Genomic DNA, 20416 nt, shown 5'->3' on the forward strand with positions numbered 1-20416 from the left:
CGGGGAGGTTAAGAGGCTTGCCCAGATCAGATAGCCAGTAAGTGACAACAACTAGGACTTGAACACAGGTTTTCTGGCTGCAAATTTGTTTTTATAATCTGTTTTTGTAATTTGTTTCTTCGAACCTTGCTCTAAGCTGTATTATCTTTTTAAATATAATATCTGTAAATATTAAGTTTTCATTGACTGTAAGTGTAAAAACATTAACAGAGGCTAACAATTTGTTGTGAATGATATAGTAAAGATTTTATTTTATTTTTTAAGATTTTATTTATTCATTTGAGACACAGAGATGCAGAGAGAGATCATGAGCAGGGGGAAAGGCAGAGGGAGAGGGAGAAGCAGGCTCCCCGCTGAACCAGGAGCCTGACGTGGGGCTCGATCCCAGGACCCTGGGATCATGACCCGAGCCAAAGGCAGACACTTAACCATCTGAGCCACCCAGGCGCCCCTTCTTCTTCTTCTTTTTTTTTTTTTTAAGATTTTATTTATTTATTTAGAGAGAGAGAGCAGGGGCAGGGGTGGAGGGAGAGTGAAATCTTAAGCAAGCTCTGTGCTAAGTGTGGAGCCTGATGCAGGACTCGATCTCACAAACCAAAGATCATGACCTGAGCTGAAATCAAGAGTTGGATGCTTAAACAACTGAGCCACCCAGGCTCCCCTATTCTTTTGTTTTAAGGATTTTTTAAAAGTAATCTCTACACTCAACACGAGGCTCAAGTTCACAACCCCAAGATAAATAGCGATCTAGAAGTCACACCCAGATGAGGTATCCTCAAAGTATTAACTCATAACGTGAGCCTACCAGTTAACGAAATATTACACACTCACTAATAAATGTCAGCAATAAACCAGTTGAGATAACATTACTAAATGAACATTTACCCATGTTAACTAAAGAGAGAGAAAAGATGTATCACTTTATGCTTAACAGCTTTGTAATAAAAAGTCTACTGAAGTGAAAAAAGAAAGAGCTGTATGCCCTTCTGACTGAGCCAGCCAGGCACCCCCATAAAGATTTTATTCTTGATAGAAACAGTAGAATTATGAAGAAAGTCTTCCTGCCTATCTGCCCTTCTTCCCTTCCCCTATCAAAATTGGAAAAAACAAAAGCAAACAAACAAAACAGAGAGAAAAAATGTTAACTGCCAGTTGGACACATCCTTTTTAAGACAAGGAGGCCATAACTGTAGTACCATGTTTCAGCTGGTAGCAGTGTGCATTAATTGTAGAATGTTTAGAAACGTTCTAGGTAGAAACAAATTATTTCTTGATTGATGGCTATGCTTACTCAGACCTATAGAGTTTTTCAAAATGCCTCCTTGCTCTGGGTGTCTAGGCTCCTAACTGGCATTTTCTCACGTTAAGACTGGTGCCTACCAGATTGTTCTTCCTATATTTTCCTCCATTTTTATCTATTTCCTATTTTTTCCTATCCCCTTTTAGTTGTAAAGCCAATAAAAGATCATTTTATAGTCTCAAATTATTATCTAGATAATACAATGTTAAAGAAATGAATTATCCCAAGAGCCTATACAAGTTAACTTGGCTTGCCTTCCAGTGGGCTAACTTTATGAAATGTTTATGCTAAGGTAGACATTTGGGTTGCTTATCATGTCATGTTGATGAACTGTACCCAATTTTAAAACTTTATGGTCATAAAATAAACAACTTTAAAAATGTATTGTTGAGGCGCCTGGCTGGCTCAGTCAGTAGAGCACATGACCCCTGAGATCAGGGTTGTGAGTTCGAGCCCAATGTTGGGGATAGAATTTACTTTAAAAAATTAGAAAATAAAGATGTATTAACATAAGAAAGGGAGGCATAATAGATAAATTGACAAAGAATATGTGGGAGATATAAATATATATTAATATATATGTATTACTTAATATATATTATATATAGTAATATTTCATTATATATGCGTATATATTTCTGTATAATTCTATTTCTGTTAAGAATAAAATTCACTGGGGTGCCTGGGTGGCTCAGTCATTAAGCGTCTGCCTTCAGCTCAGGTCATGATCCCGGGGTCCTGGGATCGAGCCCCACATCGGGCTCCCTGCTCCGCGGGAAGCCTGCTTCTCCCTCTCCCACTCCCCCTGCTTGTGTTCCCTCTCTCGCTGTGTCTCTCTCTGTCAAAGAAATACATAAAATCTTAAAAAAAAGAATAAAATTCATTATATATTATATAGAATGAAATATATATAATATGACTGTATGAATCATATATAATGAAATATTATTAAGCCATAAAAAAGGATGAGCTCTTGCCATTTGTGACAACATGGATGGACCTAGAGGATATTATGCTGAGTGAAATAAGTCAGAGAAAGACAAATACTATATGAATTCACTTAAATGTAAAATGTAAAAAAAAACAACAAAAAAGGCAGAAAGAGACCTGTAAATAGAGAACAATCTGATGGTTACCAGAGGGGAGAAGGTTGGGTGGCTGAGCAAAATGGGTAAAGGGGAGTGGGGTAAAGGCTTCCAGTTATGGAATGAATAAGTCACAGGAATAGAATGTACAGCATAGGGAATATAGTCAATGATACTGTCACAGTGTCGTATGGTGACAGATGGGAGATACACTCGTGATGAGCATAACGTAACATACACACTTGTCAAATCACTATATTGCACACCTGAATCTAATGTAACATTCTGTGTCAACTATACTTCAGTTAAAAGAAGAAGGCATGAGGATTTTAGAGTAAATTGTATTGTATAAAAGAAGAGCTCAAATAATCTAGATTGTTGAACCTTTTATCAAAATGAAACTTTTTATTTCTTTATTTCAGTTACCTAAAAGGCAGCTAGAATATAGAGAAATGAACGTATAATTTTTCTTGGGACTAGCTTTTTTGGTACTCAGGATAGGGTACAATAAGTTAGCCTACTACTTCCACAATTGAGTGTGTATCTTTAAGATACCAGTTGGAAGAGAGTCTACCACCTTTCCTTTTAGTGTACCTTAGTGTATTACCCTGCTCTCTCAAATGAGGCTTTGTTGTTGTTATTTAGCATACATTGAAGTAACAGAGACGACTAGCACATACCAACTGATAGTTAAATATGCTGTAATACATAATTTCAATTTCTGATTGTTTGTTGCTAGTATAGAGTAATACAGTTTGGTAATGATTATTGATCTTATATCTTACAACCTTGATAAACCAACTTATTCTAGGAGCCTTTGTTTGTAGAGTGTGTAGGATTTTCTACATAGACAATCATTTTGCCTATAAATAAAGATATTTATTTCATTCTTTCCAATCTGATGCTTTTTATTTCATTTTCTTGCCTTATTGCACTGCATAGGAACTCCAGAGAGATGTTGAATGGAAGTAGCTGAGTAAACATTCTTACTTTTCTGCTGATATCAGGGAGGAAAGCATTCATTCTTTCACCATTAAGTATGATGTTAACTATAGGTTTGAAGAAAAGTTCCTTTCTGTTCCTATTTACTAAGAGTTTTGTGTGGTGTTTTTAATCAGAAATGGATGTTGGATTTTGGCGAATACTTTTTTGCACCTATCGAGATGATCTCATCATTTTTCTTTTTAATTTGTTAATATTGTGAGTTATATTGATCGATTATTGAACACTAAAGCAACCATGCATTGCAGGAATAAACCCCACTTGGTCGTGATATATTATCCTTTTTATATATTATTAAATTTTATTTGCTAAAATTTTAGGAATTTTTGCATCTATGCTCATGAAGAATTTTGGTTTTCATTTTATTAGTTTTCTTACCTTTGTCTGGTTTTGGCATTAGGATAATGCCGGCATTAGGATAATGAGTTGAGACGTGTCCCCTCCTCTTAATTTTCTGGATATGTTTGTGTAGAATTGGTGTTATTTCTTCCTTAAATGTTCGCTAGAATTCACCAGTGAAAATGTAATTTTATAGTTAGACATATAGCTGTTCAGGTTATTGATTTCTTCTAGAATAATCTTTTAACAGCTTGTATCTTTCAAGGAATTTATCCATTGCAACTGAGTTGTCAGATTTATTGGCATACAGCTGTTCATATTTACTTATTATCCTTTTAAAAGCTATACAGTCCCTAGTACCATCACCTCTCTCAATCCTGGTATTGGTAATTTGCATTTTTTCTCTTTATCTCCATAATCTGTCTGGCTGTAGTTTTATCACATGTATGGGTCTTCTCAAAGAACCAGGTTTTTTGGTTTTATTGTTTTTTCCTCTTTCTATGTTACATTTCATCAATCTCCTCTCTGATCTTTATTATTTCCATTTCCTGCTTTTGGGGATTAATCTGCTCTTCTTTTTAAAAAAAATTTATTTATTTATTTATTTATTTATTTATTTATTTATTTTAGAGCGAGCATGCGTGCAGGCATGGGGCTGGGGGAGGGCAGAGAGAGAGAGTCTTGAGCAGACTCCAATGCCCAGCGCAGAGCTTGACTCGGGGCTCGATCTCACAGCCCTGCGGTCATGACCTGAGCTGAAATCAAGAGTCAGACGCTTAACCAACCGAGCTGCCCAGATGCTCCGGGGTTAATCTACTCTCCTATTTCTAGTTTCTGAAGGAGGAAGCTGAGAGTGGTAATAAATATTCTTTGCTCTGAAATCTATTTTGTTTGATATTATAGTCATACCAGCTTTTTATTTTTTTTTTCTGAGTAAGCTTTATGCCCAACGCGAGGCTTGAACTCACAACTCTGAGATGAAGAGTTGCATGCTCTACCAGCTGAGCCAGCCAGGCGCCCCTATGCCAGCTTTCTTTCAACTAGTGTTAAATTGGCAAATCTTTTGTTTATTTGTAAATTAACATACATGTTTACATGTTTATTTTATAAATTAACATACAGTAAAATGGATTTTTTATTGGGCTATACCTTTACGAGTTGGTTTCTTGTTTTTTGGGATTTTTTTTTTAAAGATTTTATTTATTTATTTGACACAGAGAGAGACACAGCGAGAGAGGGAACACAAGCAGGGGGAGTGGGAGAGGGAGAAGCAGGCTTCCCGCTGAGCAGGGAGCCCGATGCGGGGCTCGATCCCAGGACCCCGGGATCATGACCTGAGCCGAAGGCAGACGCTTAACAACTGAGCCACCCAGGCGCCAGAGTTTGTTTTTTGGTTTTTATTTTATATTAATGAGTTTTATTTTTTTTTTTAAGATTTTATTTATTTATCTGAGAGAGAGCATGAGCAGGGGGCCTGATGCAGGGCTCCATCCCGGGACCCTGGGATCATGACCTGAGCCAAAGGCAGACACATAACGACTGAGCCCCTCCATTTATGAGTTTTAACAAATATATCGTTTTTGTGTAATCACCACCACAGTTGATACAGGACTGTTCTGTTGCCCCAACGTACTTTTGTTACTCCTTGGTAGTCACATTCATCTCCACCTGTAAACCCTGGATACTACTGATCTGTTTCCTGTCACAGTGTTTTGTCCTTTTGAGAGTATTACATAAATGGCATCGGACAGTCTGGAAGCTTTTGAGACCGGCTTCTTTTACTTTGTCTAACATCTCTGAGGTCCATTCACTTTGTTGTGTGTATCAGTAGTTTGTTTCTTTTTATTGTTGAGAAGTATTCCATGGTGTGGAGCTTTGCAGGGTCTCTTTTCCACGCTTCTCCATCTTGACCATCTCCCCAGTACTGTCCGGTTCTCTAGGGCTCTCTTTGTGGTCCTCTGGCCTGAAAGCTGGGTTTTATTTTTCCTGCTCTGCCATACACTGACCGTCACTGAACCCAGATCCGGGTCCAAATACAGAGAGGTATTTATTGCAGAGGAATCACAGGTCCTCTGATCAAAGAGGAAGCTTCTCCCTCGGTTTTTGGCATGGGCCACCCCACTGTCACTGTTGCCACCAACACGGCCTTGGAATTGCCTGGAGATTGGGACTCAAAAGAGCAGAGGGAAATAAAAGTAAAATGGATTTTCTCCACTCTCTCTGAGCTTTGGGAGTTTCCTCTGTCTGCTCCCAGATGACTGCCTCCAGGCGACATGGTACCTTAATTCCAGGTTGGGATGTACTGGGGGGAAAAGTAGGAGGTAGGGTGGAGGACTCACCATCAGTTTGGTCATACTTTGCATTCTGATTTCCTTCCCCAATTCTTTTGCTATTATTAGCCTATTTTTCATTAACTTTTAAGCTCTGTGGGGGTAGCACCAGAACAGCGTTTGTTCTAGGGCAAACTACTTCCCAGTACGGAGGCAAATACTTATGAGTACTCTACCTAAGGCCCTAGAATCATAAGGTTTCCATTTTGGTGGTTTGAGTGAGTTGTGCTCAGCCCTTGGTGAGCCTTGGTGTGTTTTCTTGTGTTCCTTCTGGGTGGTTCTTTCCCCAGACAAATACACTTATCAGTACTCACCGGAATACTTGAGGGAGACTTTTTTAAATTTTATTTCATTTCATTTTATTTTACTTTATTTTATTTATTTTTTTATCTCTGTGGCCCCCCGCCCCCATGCAGATCTCTTCTCCAGTGTTCTGCCCTACAAACCTAGCTGCCTTAACTCCCTCAACACTAACCAGGAGAGAATGCTGGGCTTCGCCTGGGTTCCTTCTCCCTATACCTCTGTCTTGGAAAGTCCAGAACAATCACGGGGCTCATCTAACTTGCTTCTCATCTTTCACAGATCCTTCTCCTTCGTGCAGTTTTCAACTTCTTTTTTCATATACTTGGTCTGGTTTTAAGTTGTTTCAAGAGGTAAGGCAAATCCAGTGCCTGTTATTTCATCTTCGCTGAAAACAAAAATCTATAGGATATAATTAAATGCTAAATTGTCAGACTCCGACTAAAGATGCCTGATTATTTTGGAGATTTGGTTAGAGGTAGCTTTACAAAGGAGGTCAAATTTGAACTAGACTTTGAAAGAGGGAGGATATTCTATGTGAAAACTAATGGCATAAATAAAGGTATTAGAAAAGAGGTAAGCCTGGCTTTTACCAATGAGCCAGTCTAGACAACAACCTGATAAAGTGGGTCGGAGTACTTAAGGAAATAATGAAAAATAGGGTTGAACCGTTGAGCCGGGGCCAGATTAAACAATCTTTAAATTCCAGGGGTGGCTGGCTGGCTCAGTTGGTAGAGCGTGCAGCTCTTGATCTCAGGGTGGTGGGTTCAAGCCCCAGGTTGGGTATAGAGATAACTTAAAATCTTAAAAAACAAAACAAAGCAAAAAATCTTTCAATTTCTATATTGCGATATAACACTGACAGAAAGCCATTAGAAGTTTTAAACTCCAGGCAGTGTCATATAATAAGAGCAGAGTTTAACTCATATTAATAGAAACTTTTAAGAGAATTAAAATTAATAGAAACAGTCTATATCTCTCTTTTGCCTTAAACATGCATCTGTTCCTTTTCTGTCCTCTGAATGAAGTGAAGAACAGTATCATAAAAACATGGCTATGGTATTGTTTTGATCAAATACATTACATTTACTTAAAGATCGGAATAAGCCCATTCCTTAACCTTTTCTTGAGTTCCTTTATCTTTGTTCATAAAACATATTTTCCATTAATAATCTTTATTGTTCTTCTCAGGATGCATTTCCTTTTTATCCCACTTCCTTTTCAAAATTATACTGATCAAAACTGATACAATATGCTAGTAAGTTACTTCCAGTGCAGAATTTAATGGAAAGACTTGCTTATCAGATTGCTTTTTAATACCCAAAATTACCAATCTAGCTTTTTTCAAAATGACATTATATTGAATGTGAAAGCTGTTGACATCCAACCAACTTTTGGTAGTAATTATTTGTAGCTCATATGGTTTCTATGCTGCAGTTGTGTGATGTCAATGCATATCCCCTTCTGTTTTAATGTGACCATTTAAAAATTTATCAAACTCATTTAAAATGGCTCAGTCCTTCAGGGTATTACATATATACCTCCCTCTACTAAATAGGATTTGAAGTTTTGATACATAGGGTAAATTTAGTAGCGGGAACTGAAAACCCTTTTTTTTTTTTAATGCTCAGTTTTTTACCCCCCCCCCCCCCCCCCCCCCCCCGCCAAAGTATGTGAAGAAGAAGAAGAAAAAATAGATGTCGGGAGTTTTATGGGAGGGGGAAAGGGAAACAGAGTAAAGCAACCAAAAACAGATAATAATCTCTACATCAATGGAACCCAAGGCCCAGAAGAAATAGAAAAATAAAGAACTAAGATATGGATTGGGGCAGAAAAAAGCTTAGTTTAAAGCAACAGGAACCACTTTACGGATACTCTAAAAGACTCACTGGAAACTTGGCGCCATTTTGTGTAAAGCAGAGCTGTATAAGTGTTTGGTGAACTAGCACACGGAAAGAGACAACAGACTTTATAGAGTTTTGACGAGAGGAATGAATACAAATCTGGTGGAAGAAAACAATTTTATAATAAAAGGACACATTTTAAGCCTGCACGGTATCTTTTTATTTATTTAAGTCATCTCTGCACCCGACGTGGGGCTCAAACTCACGACCCTGAGATCAAGAGTTGCGTGCTCTCCCGACTGAGCCAGCTGCCCATCAGGGCATCTTTGAGAGTCTTCCCAGAGTTAAATAGGGCAAGAGATTTATAAGAGTGAAAGCAAAAGGTAGATCTATACAGGGCAAGTATGAGAATTGTGGGGGAGAATAACCTCCCCTTTTCTTTGAATGTGTGCCTTCACAAGATTAGAGTATAAAAGTTGTTTAGAGAAATGACTCTCTTCTATACAACGGAATATGCTGTAGAAGGAACTTTAGTTTTTTTCTCTTGAGACAGAGCTGGGATATACAGATAATGCAGACAAGATATTTCGAATCTGTATGAAAACAATCTGAATTGACAGATCTTATTTGGATAAAGATAGCAATAATCGGGAATAAAATGGGCAAATATGGAATTGGATGGTAGGATTGTTCATTTATGCACTTGAAAATAAAGTTTATGAAATATACAGATAGGGAAACTACTTCATATGCAGTGAAAATAAATGCAGAACCTCACAGAAACAGACACTTTGCCAGAGGTAGATAAATTAAGCTTAGAATAAAAGATACTCAGAATGCGCTAGAAGTGGTCTTGGAGCTTCAGCTTCCTTTCTTTGGGGATGCCAGGTCATGCTGAAGAAGGGAGAGGATTTTTTTTTTTTTTTTTTTAAGATAGTGCAAAGGGAAGCAAAATGATCAGATTTGTGAAGCAGGTAAAAGCCGTTGGTGTCTTAGCTGAGCCGTCCAGATTTTGAGGACTGAGTATATACCTCAACAAGCAGTATCTTAATAGAATATGGACAAAATGAGAAAGGACACAGATAATGATACAGGAAGCATTAGCTATTCCTTTGTTCGAAAGGAAAAAGAAGGAATAATAAGGAATTCCTAAGGAATAGGAATGGAGCCTACTCACATTACTCAATTCCCAGTATAAAATACTTGCAGGAATATTTTCAAGACAGAAGGGCTAGCAAACGAACTGAGGTTTTTGTTTGTTTGTTTGTCTCTTGGGCTTTTCTTGTTTTCAGTGGAAGGAAATAACTGACTGGATACAATCACTGCTTTTGACAGAATAAGTCATGATTGCCTTTCACAGATAATTATCTATATATACCTTAGAGAAGATTCAGAAATTCTTTTCATGGATAAAAATAAAGCAAGGTGGCATACAGTACCTAGTCTCACTTCGTTGGTATTTTGACATCTTTTTTGCCAGTACCCAAGGTATAATCTGTTTCCCAAGATAAACCATAGGCTTGAACTTGCCAGTAGCTATTCCAAACTTTAAAAAATACGTATTCTTCAAACCAACAATTCCACTTTTATGAATATCTCCCACAGATCTACCTACACAGGTAAGTATATGTACAAGAAGGTCTGTTACAGCGTTGCTTATAATGGCCAAAGACGAGAGATAGCCTAAGTGTCCAGAGGGGAACGGATGAATAATGAATGGTATGCCGCCATGATGGAATACTATGCATCCCCTAAAAAGAATGGAGTAGATCTGTGTGTATAGAGTGCTGTCCATTTTTTGTGCTCAAGTGAATTTTGGAAACGCACAATAATGTGTATAATATTCCACTTTAAAAAATCCTATTATACGTACAAGCAAACGATACATTATGCATATGTATAGAAAGAGGCCTGGAGGGGCGCCTGGGTGGCTCAGTCTGTTGAGCACCTGCCTTCAGCTCAGGTCATGATCCCAGGGTCCTGGGATTGAGCCCCATGTCAGGCTCCCTGCTCAGCCGGGAGCCTGCTTCTCCCTCTCCCCCACCCCTCTGCCCCCTGCTCGCGCTCTCTCGCGCGCACGCTCTCTCTCTCTCTCTAAATAAATAAAATCCTTAGAAAAAGAAAGAGGCCTGGACATATATATATTAAACTGTTAACAATAATTACTTCCTGTATGTAGAAATGGTGTTTTAGTTTTCAACTTATATCTTGTATTTTTATAACAAGCATATATTTAATTTTTTCAAAACCTGCACTTTATCTGAGGGAGAAAAAAGCCAAGCCCTTGTGAGTCAACCTTCCCCCATCCCCAGACCCTGGTTCAATTCCTCTTCTCTCATCTTAGCCATTACAGTTTAATACGAAGAAACACTGTGGGCACAATTAGTTTTTACTATTGGGAGAAGTTTCCCAAATAAAGTGCCTGGTTTCTTGTTAGCTTGGCCCAGAACTAAAGTTCTGCTCAACATGACCCCCATGGTTTTAAACTACCAAGTGGTGGCTTCTTGGTAAAATCAGAGTTGTTAGTTCCTGCAGTAACTGAACATAAATCAAACATACATTAAGTGCCCACTGTGTGCCAGGCAGTGGGGAATGCAAACATGCTAGGCCCTCAACTCTTCTGATGGTTCCCACCATCTTCTTGACCATCCCGTCCCCACCGCAGTGGTCACTTTCAGTCCTTCCCGGTGCTTGTCTACCTTTGAAAGGCAGTCCTCTTAAGCTTATTGCACTTTTGACTCCGTATATGAATTTTCAAAGAGCTACTCTTTGCCTTCTGCATGAGACTATTCCCCTAAAATGGACCTCGCTTTTTACCTTTACTTTTCTAAATAACAGAGGCTGGAGATCATTTAACAATGGGAAAATGGAAAATATCAAGGGTGGGGTATATAATTTTTGTGTTTATAGAAGAAAAGAGGCATTTGTGAATGATTTGATATTTGTGAACAAAAACATATGTCAGTCACTGTTGGAGAAAGAAAAATATGATACATAATCCTGTTCTAAAGTATATGTATAATGTATAAATATTTTTGGAATAAAAATATTTATATCTCCCTCAAGAGAGAAAGTGGCTGGATCACATTATCTCTTTGAAGTTCCAGTTCTGTAGATTCAAGCATTTTCTTTAAAAAGCAATTTAAAAATTATGATGAGAAGATGTTTAGACTGAGATTTATATTATACATATGTGTAGGATCAATATTTCTCAAACTGCATTCTTCAGTATGTCATGCCTTTTGCTTCTTAAATCCATGAAACACAACTCTAAATAAAAGTTTTATTTGGGTTCATTAAAATGTGAAGGGGATGGAGTACTCTTTGCTGTTAGTTCTTGTTGTGTTACATTATTACATTACGATATATATTAGAAGGTAACTTGTATGAGGATCTTCATGATTTTTCATAATAATATATTACCATTTGAAACTATAGAGTAAATCTTGCTAAAATCTTCATTTTTGAGTCTGAGCATTAAATTACATATTGTCTCCCTTTTGTGCATTTTACCGGCCGATTATCATCTTAAAATGTTTCATTCTCCCAAGAATAGACCGAAGGAACGTCTGCCTATTTGTCATAGGTTGGGATCATCACAGGAGTGAGTGGAAGAGCTAACCAATAGGCCCTCTTCTCACAAGAGCCCTGTCCATCCTCTGAATCGTGGGTGCCAGCCTATTAATTCTCCACTGAACTTTAGGCATTTGGGGACAATTATGTCCCATGTCAGAGCTACCTGGGCTCTTTTTTCCAAAGGTAATTAAATTCCAAGCATGAAACCTGAAAGATAATTGGCCAAGCAGCAGCAATGTGCCGAGTATAAGGATATCTAAGACAATCCCTAATTCTCAAAGAGATGGAACAATCTAGTTAGTAGCAAGGAATGCCTATCTTGCAATTAACACAGATTCTCTATACCTTTCTTTCTCAAAAAAAAATGAAAACTAGGGGCACCTGGGTGGCTCAGTCAGTTAAGTGTCCGACTCTTGGTTTTGGCTCAGGTCATGATCTCAGGGCTGTGAGATGGAGCCCCACATTGCCTCTGCACTGGGTGTGGAGCCTGCTTAAGATTCTCTCTCTCAGGGCGCCTGGGTGGCTCAGTTGGTTAAGCGACTGCCTTCGGCTCAGGTCATGATCCTGGAGTCTCGGGATCGAGTCCCGCATCGGGCTCCCAGCTCGGCGGGGAGTCTGCTTCTCCCTCTCCCGCTCCCCCCTCTTGTGCTCTCTCTCAAATAAATAAATAAAATCTTTAAAAAAGAAAAAAAGATTCTCTCTCTCCCTCTGCCCCTTCACCCACCCCCCATGCTCGCTCGCTCGCTCTCTCAAATAAATAAATCCCTAAAAAGCAAAAAACAAAAAAAAAAACAAAAAAAAAAACCCCACAAAAACTATAAAATCAAGGTGTGTCCGGAATGCACTATAGAAGAACTATAAACATATTATTACAGAAAGCATGTTATCTCCCACCCTGATCCTGCACATGGGAAAATGAAAGCGTATGTGGCAATTTCTTTTCAAAATAAGATAAAGCCAATAGTTGTGTAAATAAGTGAATATATATATTTTAAGCTCTTTCCATATGTGCTCTTAATCGAAATTAGTCTTCATTTTACCTTTTCCTACTGTGAATTAAATAGACATCGTCACACATCAAGTCAGTTGTTCAGTTTTCTTCTGAGTAATTATTCTATTGGTTTTATGTTCTAAGACACCTGTTAATATATACACAGAATTTTAGCGGGCAGAAATTTGCATACCCATTTAACCTTGATTAGTGACTCAACTCATGCTCTTGGTGTAGGGCTTTGACCAGCTTCGACTTGAAGGATTGCTTTGTGATGTGACTCTGATGCCAGGCGACACAGATGACGCCTTCCCTGTGCATCGAGTCATGATGGCCTCTGCTAGTGATTACTTCAAGGCGATGTTCACAGGTAGGTTGGCTTGTTAAATTCTGCACCCCCATTAAAACAATCTGAAATGCATATTTACATATTTTTGCTTCTAAAGTGAAATCAGTTCTTTTGACCTGTCTTTCCAAAAAGAAATCGTTTCAAAAGGAATATACACCTAGTATGTGTAGTTGTAAGTGGCGCTTTTTAAACTTGGGAAATGAATGTGCCTTTTTCATACTTCTGTCCATCTTTGTTTCACAACTTCTCTTTTCCAGATACACATCTGAATGCTCTACCAGAGACTCTGGGTCTGACTAAGACAATCTTTAATCCATCAAAGGATATGAAGTGACAGGAGAACATTTTGGAAGCACTTGCATTATACACGACTTCCATTAGTATAGAGATATTCCTTTTTAAGTACTCTCTTTTAACTGTAAAATATGCGGAAGTCTGATTCTGACATGAATGCTTACATAGAATAAAACTTTTCCTTGATTTTATTGCATCTAATTAGCAGCAGAAGTGAGTTTGACCTTAATTAAATTATCCACCCTCATTTAATTGAATGTCTTTTTATTTAAGGTGGAATGAAAGAACAAGATTTAATGTGCATTAAGCTTCATGGTGTGAGCAAAGTCGGCTTAAGGAAAATTATTGATTTCATTTATACTGCAAAGCTTTCTCTTAACATGGACAACCTTCAAGACACACTGGAAGCTGCCAGTTTTCTTCAGATTCTGCCGGTTTTGGACTTCTGCAAAGTATTTCTCATATCTGGGGTAAGCCATTTTCAAATCTTCAGAACTTTTCCTGCAATATACTCTGGTGTAGAAAGACTGCTGAATTTGTTATGTAGGCATGTGAAACTTTGGCCATGAGAGAGAGGGCTCAGGTAGTGTGTGTTCTGGAACGAAGTTGAGAGGGAAACAGTATGGGTGCTGTTTTATAAAACGGAGTCACTTCATGAAAACCTTCTGTGTAATCCCATGACATCAGACAGGGATAGTGTTTGATAACTATATATATGTTAACCTGTTTACTGACGTTATCTATTTTAATCTGGTTTTGTTTGCCTTCATGCTTTTAGGCAGGCAGTCTTTCTTAAATGGAATTCCATGAAAACGTAATCTGAACTTCTGTAAGTCTTTTAAAGTAGGCTCAGTAATTTTTTTTTTCTTCCTTAAATACGGGATCTAGGTCTTGAGAAGAAGTAACACCTATGTGACAGCCTGTAAGATATAAGTCTTAGTTCCATAGAAACACATCACCTACTAAATCATTTTTAGCCTCTCTTAAGAAATAGGAGAGGGCACAACTACCAATTGGTGAACTCCTTAGCAGTCACATGGTTCCTGAAGGCACTGCCCTATTTGAGACCCTTAAATTATTGACTTCTGGGAAATGAAATGCTTTGGTTGCAAAGAAATATTGCCAAGAAGATTTCTACAGCTTATATATAGAGCTTGCTTTTGTGACTGAAAATTATGACAGTGGTAAATTTTGATATATTTTCTGACTTATTAAATAAATGGAGAATACATTTTTCTATAATTGATTTAAATTCATACCAGTGTTAATATTGGTAAATAATTGCTGTTGAGCTTTTTAAAATTTGCAGTTACTAAACTGGGAGCCCCGTTTTTAAAACCCTAAGTTTCAAGAGAACATGTCCTTAGTGATTTTATTAATAAGCTACTCCTTATCTTTACAGAGTCAGCCAACAGCTACTTTAACCGGGCTATTGAAAATATGTTTTGTTTGTGTGTTTCCATTTCAAAGTACTCACACGACTGTCCCACAATTATTTGTAAACTTTTAAACTAACTGCTGTTTTTCAGGGTTTTAAGGCAGTGTGGTGGTACAGAGTTTAGTGTTGTCCTATTCACTATTGCATAAGTAGCCCGCATGAAGATTGTTTATTTCCCATGGTACAGTTTGTCGTCGTTACTGAATCTGAGCGCTAAATTTCCTTTTAATTTAATCACACAAGGCCCTTCCCCTTAGGACCTATCAGCATCTCTCCTCTAGTTTTGTGCCACTGATATTATACGACAGCTTCATCTCAAGGACAAAAGGAACTGAATTACATGTATTTTTTTAAAGGAATCAAGTCCAACAATTAACTTAGTAATAACACTTAATGCTTACATTTATAGACTCTTAACATTGCTCTACACTGATCTCAGCAACAGCTGGTCATCCTGAGCCAAACTAGGTACAGTGTGGTAATTCTTTGGAACTAATCATTAATAATAGACATTTATTGTCGATTTCTTCTCTAATACCAGAGTTTAGTACTTATAACTTTAGATATTGGTTGTGATCTGTTCCTTTACCTGAAAGAAAAGGACCAAATGGAATAAAGCATGATTTATGAAAAGTCATAAAAGCATACAGTTGTCAAAGTAACAGTATTAGAAATCAATTTTGTTCTAGAAAACTCTAAAACAAGTTTATTTAAAGATGACATCACAGTAATTTTGCAATAGTGATAAATTTTCTGTAATTAGAATGTTGATTCAGATTAAATTCTTCATTTCTAGTGTCCTCTGCAGACATCCTAAAACCCATTTCTAATGGAGAAGAGGCTTGTCTCAGACAAAGCTTACCTGTGGTATAGTTTATTCCTCCCTCTCTTGGTTTTAGAACTTTCTATGAGCTCTGAGGAAACACCTTTTTTCTTAGCACCATTCCGTTTACCTGTCTTTCATCCTGTTTGCTAAGGATATGTCTGCATGATTTTACTGTGGAAATATTCCGTCTCAGAATCCATGATGATTTTTTGAGAACAGTTGGTAGTTTATTAGCATAAGGATTATATAAAATCTAACTTTTCCTTTATCCTTCTTTCATGCATTCTATTTCTTAGTTAAATGTTCAGCCTTACTCTGTTTATTTCCTGTTTCCTTCTCAGCAATCAAGTAGATCAGGCAAAAGAGTAGCCCTTGGGTGTCTTTTCTGCTTATAAGAACTGGAAGTTTCGAGATAATGTATTTTTCAAAGGTAGATTTGTTTTGAGTTTTCCCACAAGCTAAGTTTTATGGATAGTTTTTAAATAGAACAATCTCATGTTTTAAGGATTGTGTGCTTTAAACCAAAGGTTTTGAGTGAATAGATTTATGTTTTTATTTTTATTGTTTTATATTTTAAAGATTTTATTTATTTATTGGAGAGAGAAAGTGGGAGCAGGGAGGAGAGGGAGAAGCAGTCTCCCTGTTGAGCAGGGAGCCCGACATGGGGCTTGATCCCAGGACCCTGGGATCATGACCCAAGCCGAAGGCAGACGCCTAACCGACTAAGCCACCCAGGCGCCCCAGGTTTATGTTTTTAATGATATGGTGTGATTATACTTCACATAAACAAGACACTACTTGGGTTTGAGCTTTTAGAAAGAGAAGTTAGCTTCCAGTACATCTATAGTCTATCCCATTCTTAACGATTTGTGTAGGTGAAAATGTGACTCAGCAAATAACACACAAAACATTTTTATGGTAGTTTTGAGTGACAGCTTTAAAGATTTATTTGAGAGAGACAGAGTGCAAGTGGGGGAAAGAGCAGAGGGAGAGGGAGAGAATCTCCAGCAGACTCCCTGCGGAGCGTGGAGCCCCACTCGGGGCTCAATCCCTTGACCCTGAGATCATGACCTGAGCCGAAATCAGGAGTCAGACACTCAACCGACTGAGCCACCCAAGCGCCCCTTGAATGATAACTTTAAATATGATAATATAGCCACCCTCACCTTTGGTGAGGTAGAAGCACCAGTGTTCTAGAACAGAGCACCAGGCCCCATCGAACAAGAACCACTCCCCGGCCAACGTGGTCATCTTTTGCAGTAATGCTTTTCTCTTAAGGTGTTAATTAGTATTATAGTTTATGGGATCTCGTGCTTTTGTTCTCGCCATGTCACTTTCTGGCCAGTTGTAGAAAAGAAAACTATGAAGCGGATACAAAGAGATAAGAGCAAAGGATGTCAAGCAGAGTAGGTAAAACTGTCTGTTAAACTAAAAACATTCACTCGTATATCATGGAGATGATGGAAAATTACCTTCGTTTAGTTACGGGCCGAAAAATGACATCTGTTTTTGTCTTTAGGACATTGTATAATTACAGCATGCTAAATGCTGTGCATCCATTCCCTGATTTACAAGCAGGTTGTGGTTAAAGTTTTTGTTTATCGTTTGTCTGCTACTTGGAATGTTTAACATCCAGCATTTGCCCCACGGAATTACTGTTACAGAGGATTACAGGCTAGCCAGCAAAACCCAATTTTTAACATAAGGTTGCTAAAGGAGGACATTTGTCATTGAACTGGAAATGTTATAATTTAAGTATACAATTATCCAGAATAAACAAACCAGAATGAAGGTGGGCAAGAAACCATTTTCTTTTTCTTTTTTTTTTTTAAAGATTTTATTTATTTATTTGAGAGAGAGAGATAGAGAGCACAAGAGGGAAGAGGGTCAGAGGGAGAAGCAGACTCCCTGCTGAGCAGGGAGTCCGATGTGGGACTCGATCCCGGGACTCCAGGATCATGACCTGAGCCGAAGGCAGTCGCTTAACCAACTGAGCCACCCAGGTGCCCAACCATTTTCTTTTTCTATAAAAGCATATTTAATCAGAGAAGGAAGATGCCGTTGTGCTTTAGACTTTCTTTAAACTCATTTTTTTTAAGTTGTGTGTGTGTGTTTTCCTTGATGTGTGTATAGCATTGGTTCCCCTTGTACATTTATTATCACTGATCAGGGTGGGGAGGTCACAATGAAATGGAGAGAAATTTTATTGAGGCAACTGGGGGTAATAAAGAATTAGCGACAGTGGAAAACAAAAGAGGTGAGGGGCGCCTGGGTGGCTCAGTCGGTTAAGCGTCCCACTCTTGGTTTCAGCTCAGGTCATGATCTCAGTGTCACCGGATCAAGCCCCACATCGGGCTTCACGCTTAGTAGGGAGTCTGCTTGAGATTTTCTGTCTCTCCCTCTCCGTCTGCCCCTCCCCACCCTCTCTCTCTCTCTCAAATAACATATATCTTTAAAATACAAAGAAAAGAAAGGAGGTGCATACGTGGGAGAGGCAAAAGGCAGAGAAAAGGAGTTCTCTCAAGGGAAAAATGAAGGAAATCAGAATAAGTTATTGGAAAAGACAGTTTCTTTTGCTATTCAATGATGATATCAGCAGCAAGCTTTGGGAATGTTCTTCTTGATGTCAGAATTTCCTGGATGGTAATTATATTTCACATTCCTTGTTTGATCTAAGTTGAATTTGCCCATAAAAATTAACAAACATGTCTTTTCAGATAATTTTTTTGCCTTTGGGGAGGTTTAATGCAAATCAGAGGAAAAATGGTATAGATAATTTTACAATGAATCAAAACTCTTCCTCCCCTCCCCCAACCAAACCTTTCTTGACGTCCTTATTGTCAAGGCAGACATTCAGCGAGTAATACCCAGATAGTGGTTGTTTATGGTTGAGCATCTGTTCTCACTAGCTGGTACCCGGACTGTGCTGATTGTTAAATATTCTAAATATTATTCCTGCCTGTAACTTGAATCACTGCATTCTCGCCCGTCTGCCATGTGGGAGTCTGTAGGGGAAGAAGAGGCCCAACCTGGGCTCAAACCAATCCATTCTCCCATGACCATTATAATACGTAATATTGTATCCAAGAAGGGACCTGCATTCAGAGTGCAAAGCAGTAAGACGATTGGATCCCCCAAGCTGGAGACACACCATCAGTATTCCCCTCAGATGGCTGTTAGAATTTGAAGAAAGACAAAGACTGAGACAGAAAGGTTTTTGGTTTTTAATCATCTTTTTGTTCTTCTTACCAAAAGGTCCCTTCCCTGTGTCCTGTGATGTTCCCACCTGTGGAAGGAGGCCTGGGACAAGATATCTGTTATATCCTCTGCCCGCACCCCCCCACCCCAAAGTCCCAAAGTAGCTTATTTGATTTCTTTCCAGTCTGTGGACTTGCTCTCTCTCTCTCTCTGCATTGGTTGTAGTTGACGTCAGGCTGCCATTTTAATAAACTAGATAGCACCAAGGAGAATCTGGTGGACTCTGAGGAGTCCCCCCCAGATTTGTCAACTAACTTCTTAGTCTTTGCTTTTCCTTGAGGGTACAAAAGCAGATACTCATTTTCGTTTTTGCTTTTCTCCTAAGTGGAAGTTTATTCGTGTAACGCATTGATCTTCAACAAAATAACATCACAGATTGCTGATGAAGCCTGTCATTAAAATATCATGTTATGGTAATGAAATGTTTGGGTGCATTGAGTGTGATTTGAACAATTTAATATAGTAGCAGTGAGTAACTATGTTAATGAGACTACCACTTTGAAAATTATGATGCCTGGAACTGCTTTAGGGTGACCTAGGGAGGTTCTTTGATTACAATAGAATAATTTATAATATTTTATATCAAGGAAAGTTAAACGTGCACTTGATTATTTTTAAAAGCAATTTTATTGGTTCTCATAAGTGGTTGAGAAATTTTGTCCTTTTTTTGCTTCTCTGTCTCTTAAAACACTAATATATATTTGAATTCATGTCTGTAATAACTCTTCTTTGGAATTTTGGCCAGGTTTTATATTCAGATGAAATTAGAGTTCTTTCTACTTATGAGCTGTTTTTTTAAAAATAAGCTTTAAACTTCATATTTTATATTTCAAAGTGTAATGTACTCTAATATATACATGAATTTCGTTAAATGTTACATTACTGCACGTATCCATTATTTAAATACTGTCTAGGCTAAATGTTTGCATGTATGCTAACTGAAGCACTTTTAAGAATCATGACTGAGAGGTGGATGAAAATGAGCCATAATTGAATAATTGTGCGTTTTTCCAAAATCGTTTACCATTATTCCATCATTTTGATCTGCTTATATTGTTAACTGTTATTCTAGACTTTGCTTCTATAATCCCTATAATCTATGATTAATTGTTTTAGTTTTGATGACACGCACTTCAAAAACAACTAATTTTCTATTACATAGTTTTTATCTGAGTTTCATTTTAAAATTAAGGGTTTAGTAATGTTTTATATGAATTGAAAATGTATTCTATTTTTAGTTGTATCTATCATCACATCCTTAATTTTTATATTGCTGATAATTAGTGTTTAACCTTTGTAATATACCCACAGTGTGATACCTGTAGTACATAGGGTATAGAAAATGCTAGTCCTTCCATCAAGAAAATGACAGTTTGGGAGGTTATGAAATACCTTTCTCTGGTGATTTTTAAGAAAAGAGTAGGCAGCTATCTGTATATAGTAGGTGGTCTGTCACAGTCTTTTGCAGTTTTGTGTATCTGTCT

At 37.9% G+C, this 20416-nt stretch overlaps 1 protein-coding gene across 7 annotated transcripts in view; it reads left to right on the top strand.

Annotated features, from left to right (window-relative positions):
* Window positions 1–20416, top strand: part of KLHL13 (kelch like family member 13) — a 200133-nt gene that overhangs the window by 162717 nt on the left and 17000 nt on the right. For all 7 annotated transcript variants that reach the window (XM_027609350.2, XM_027609344.2, XM_027609346.2 and 4 more), the window contains 2 exons: window positions 13005–13137; window positions 13684–13880. In XM_027609350.2, the coding sequence (XP_027465151.1) occupies window positions 13005–13137; window positions 13684–13880 (330 nt within the window). The remainder of the gene's footprint in view (window positions 1–13004; window positions 13138–13683; window positions 13881–20416) is intronic.

Source organism: Zalophus californianus, chromosome X (genome assembly GCF_009762305.2).
Source record: "Zalophus californianus isolate mZalCal1 chromosome X, mZalCal1.pri.v2, whole genome shotgun sequence".
NCBI lineage: Eukaryota > Metazoa > Chordata > Mammalia > Carnivora > Otariidae > Zalophus > Zalophus californianus.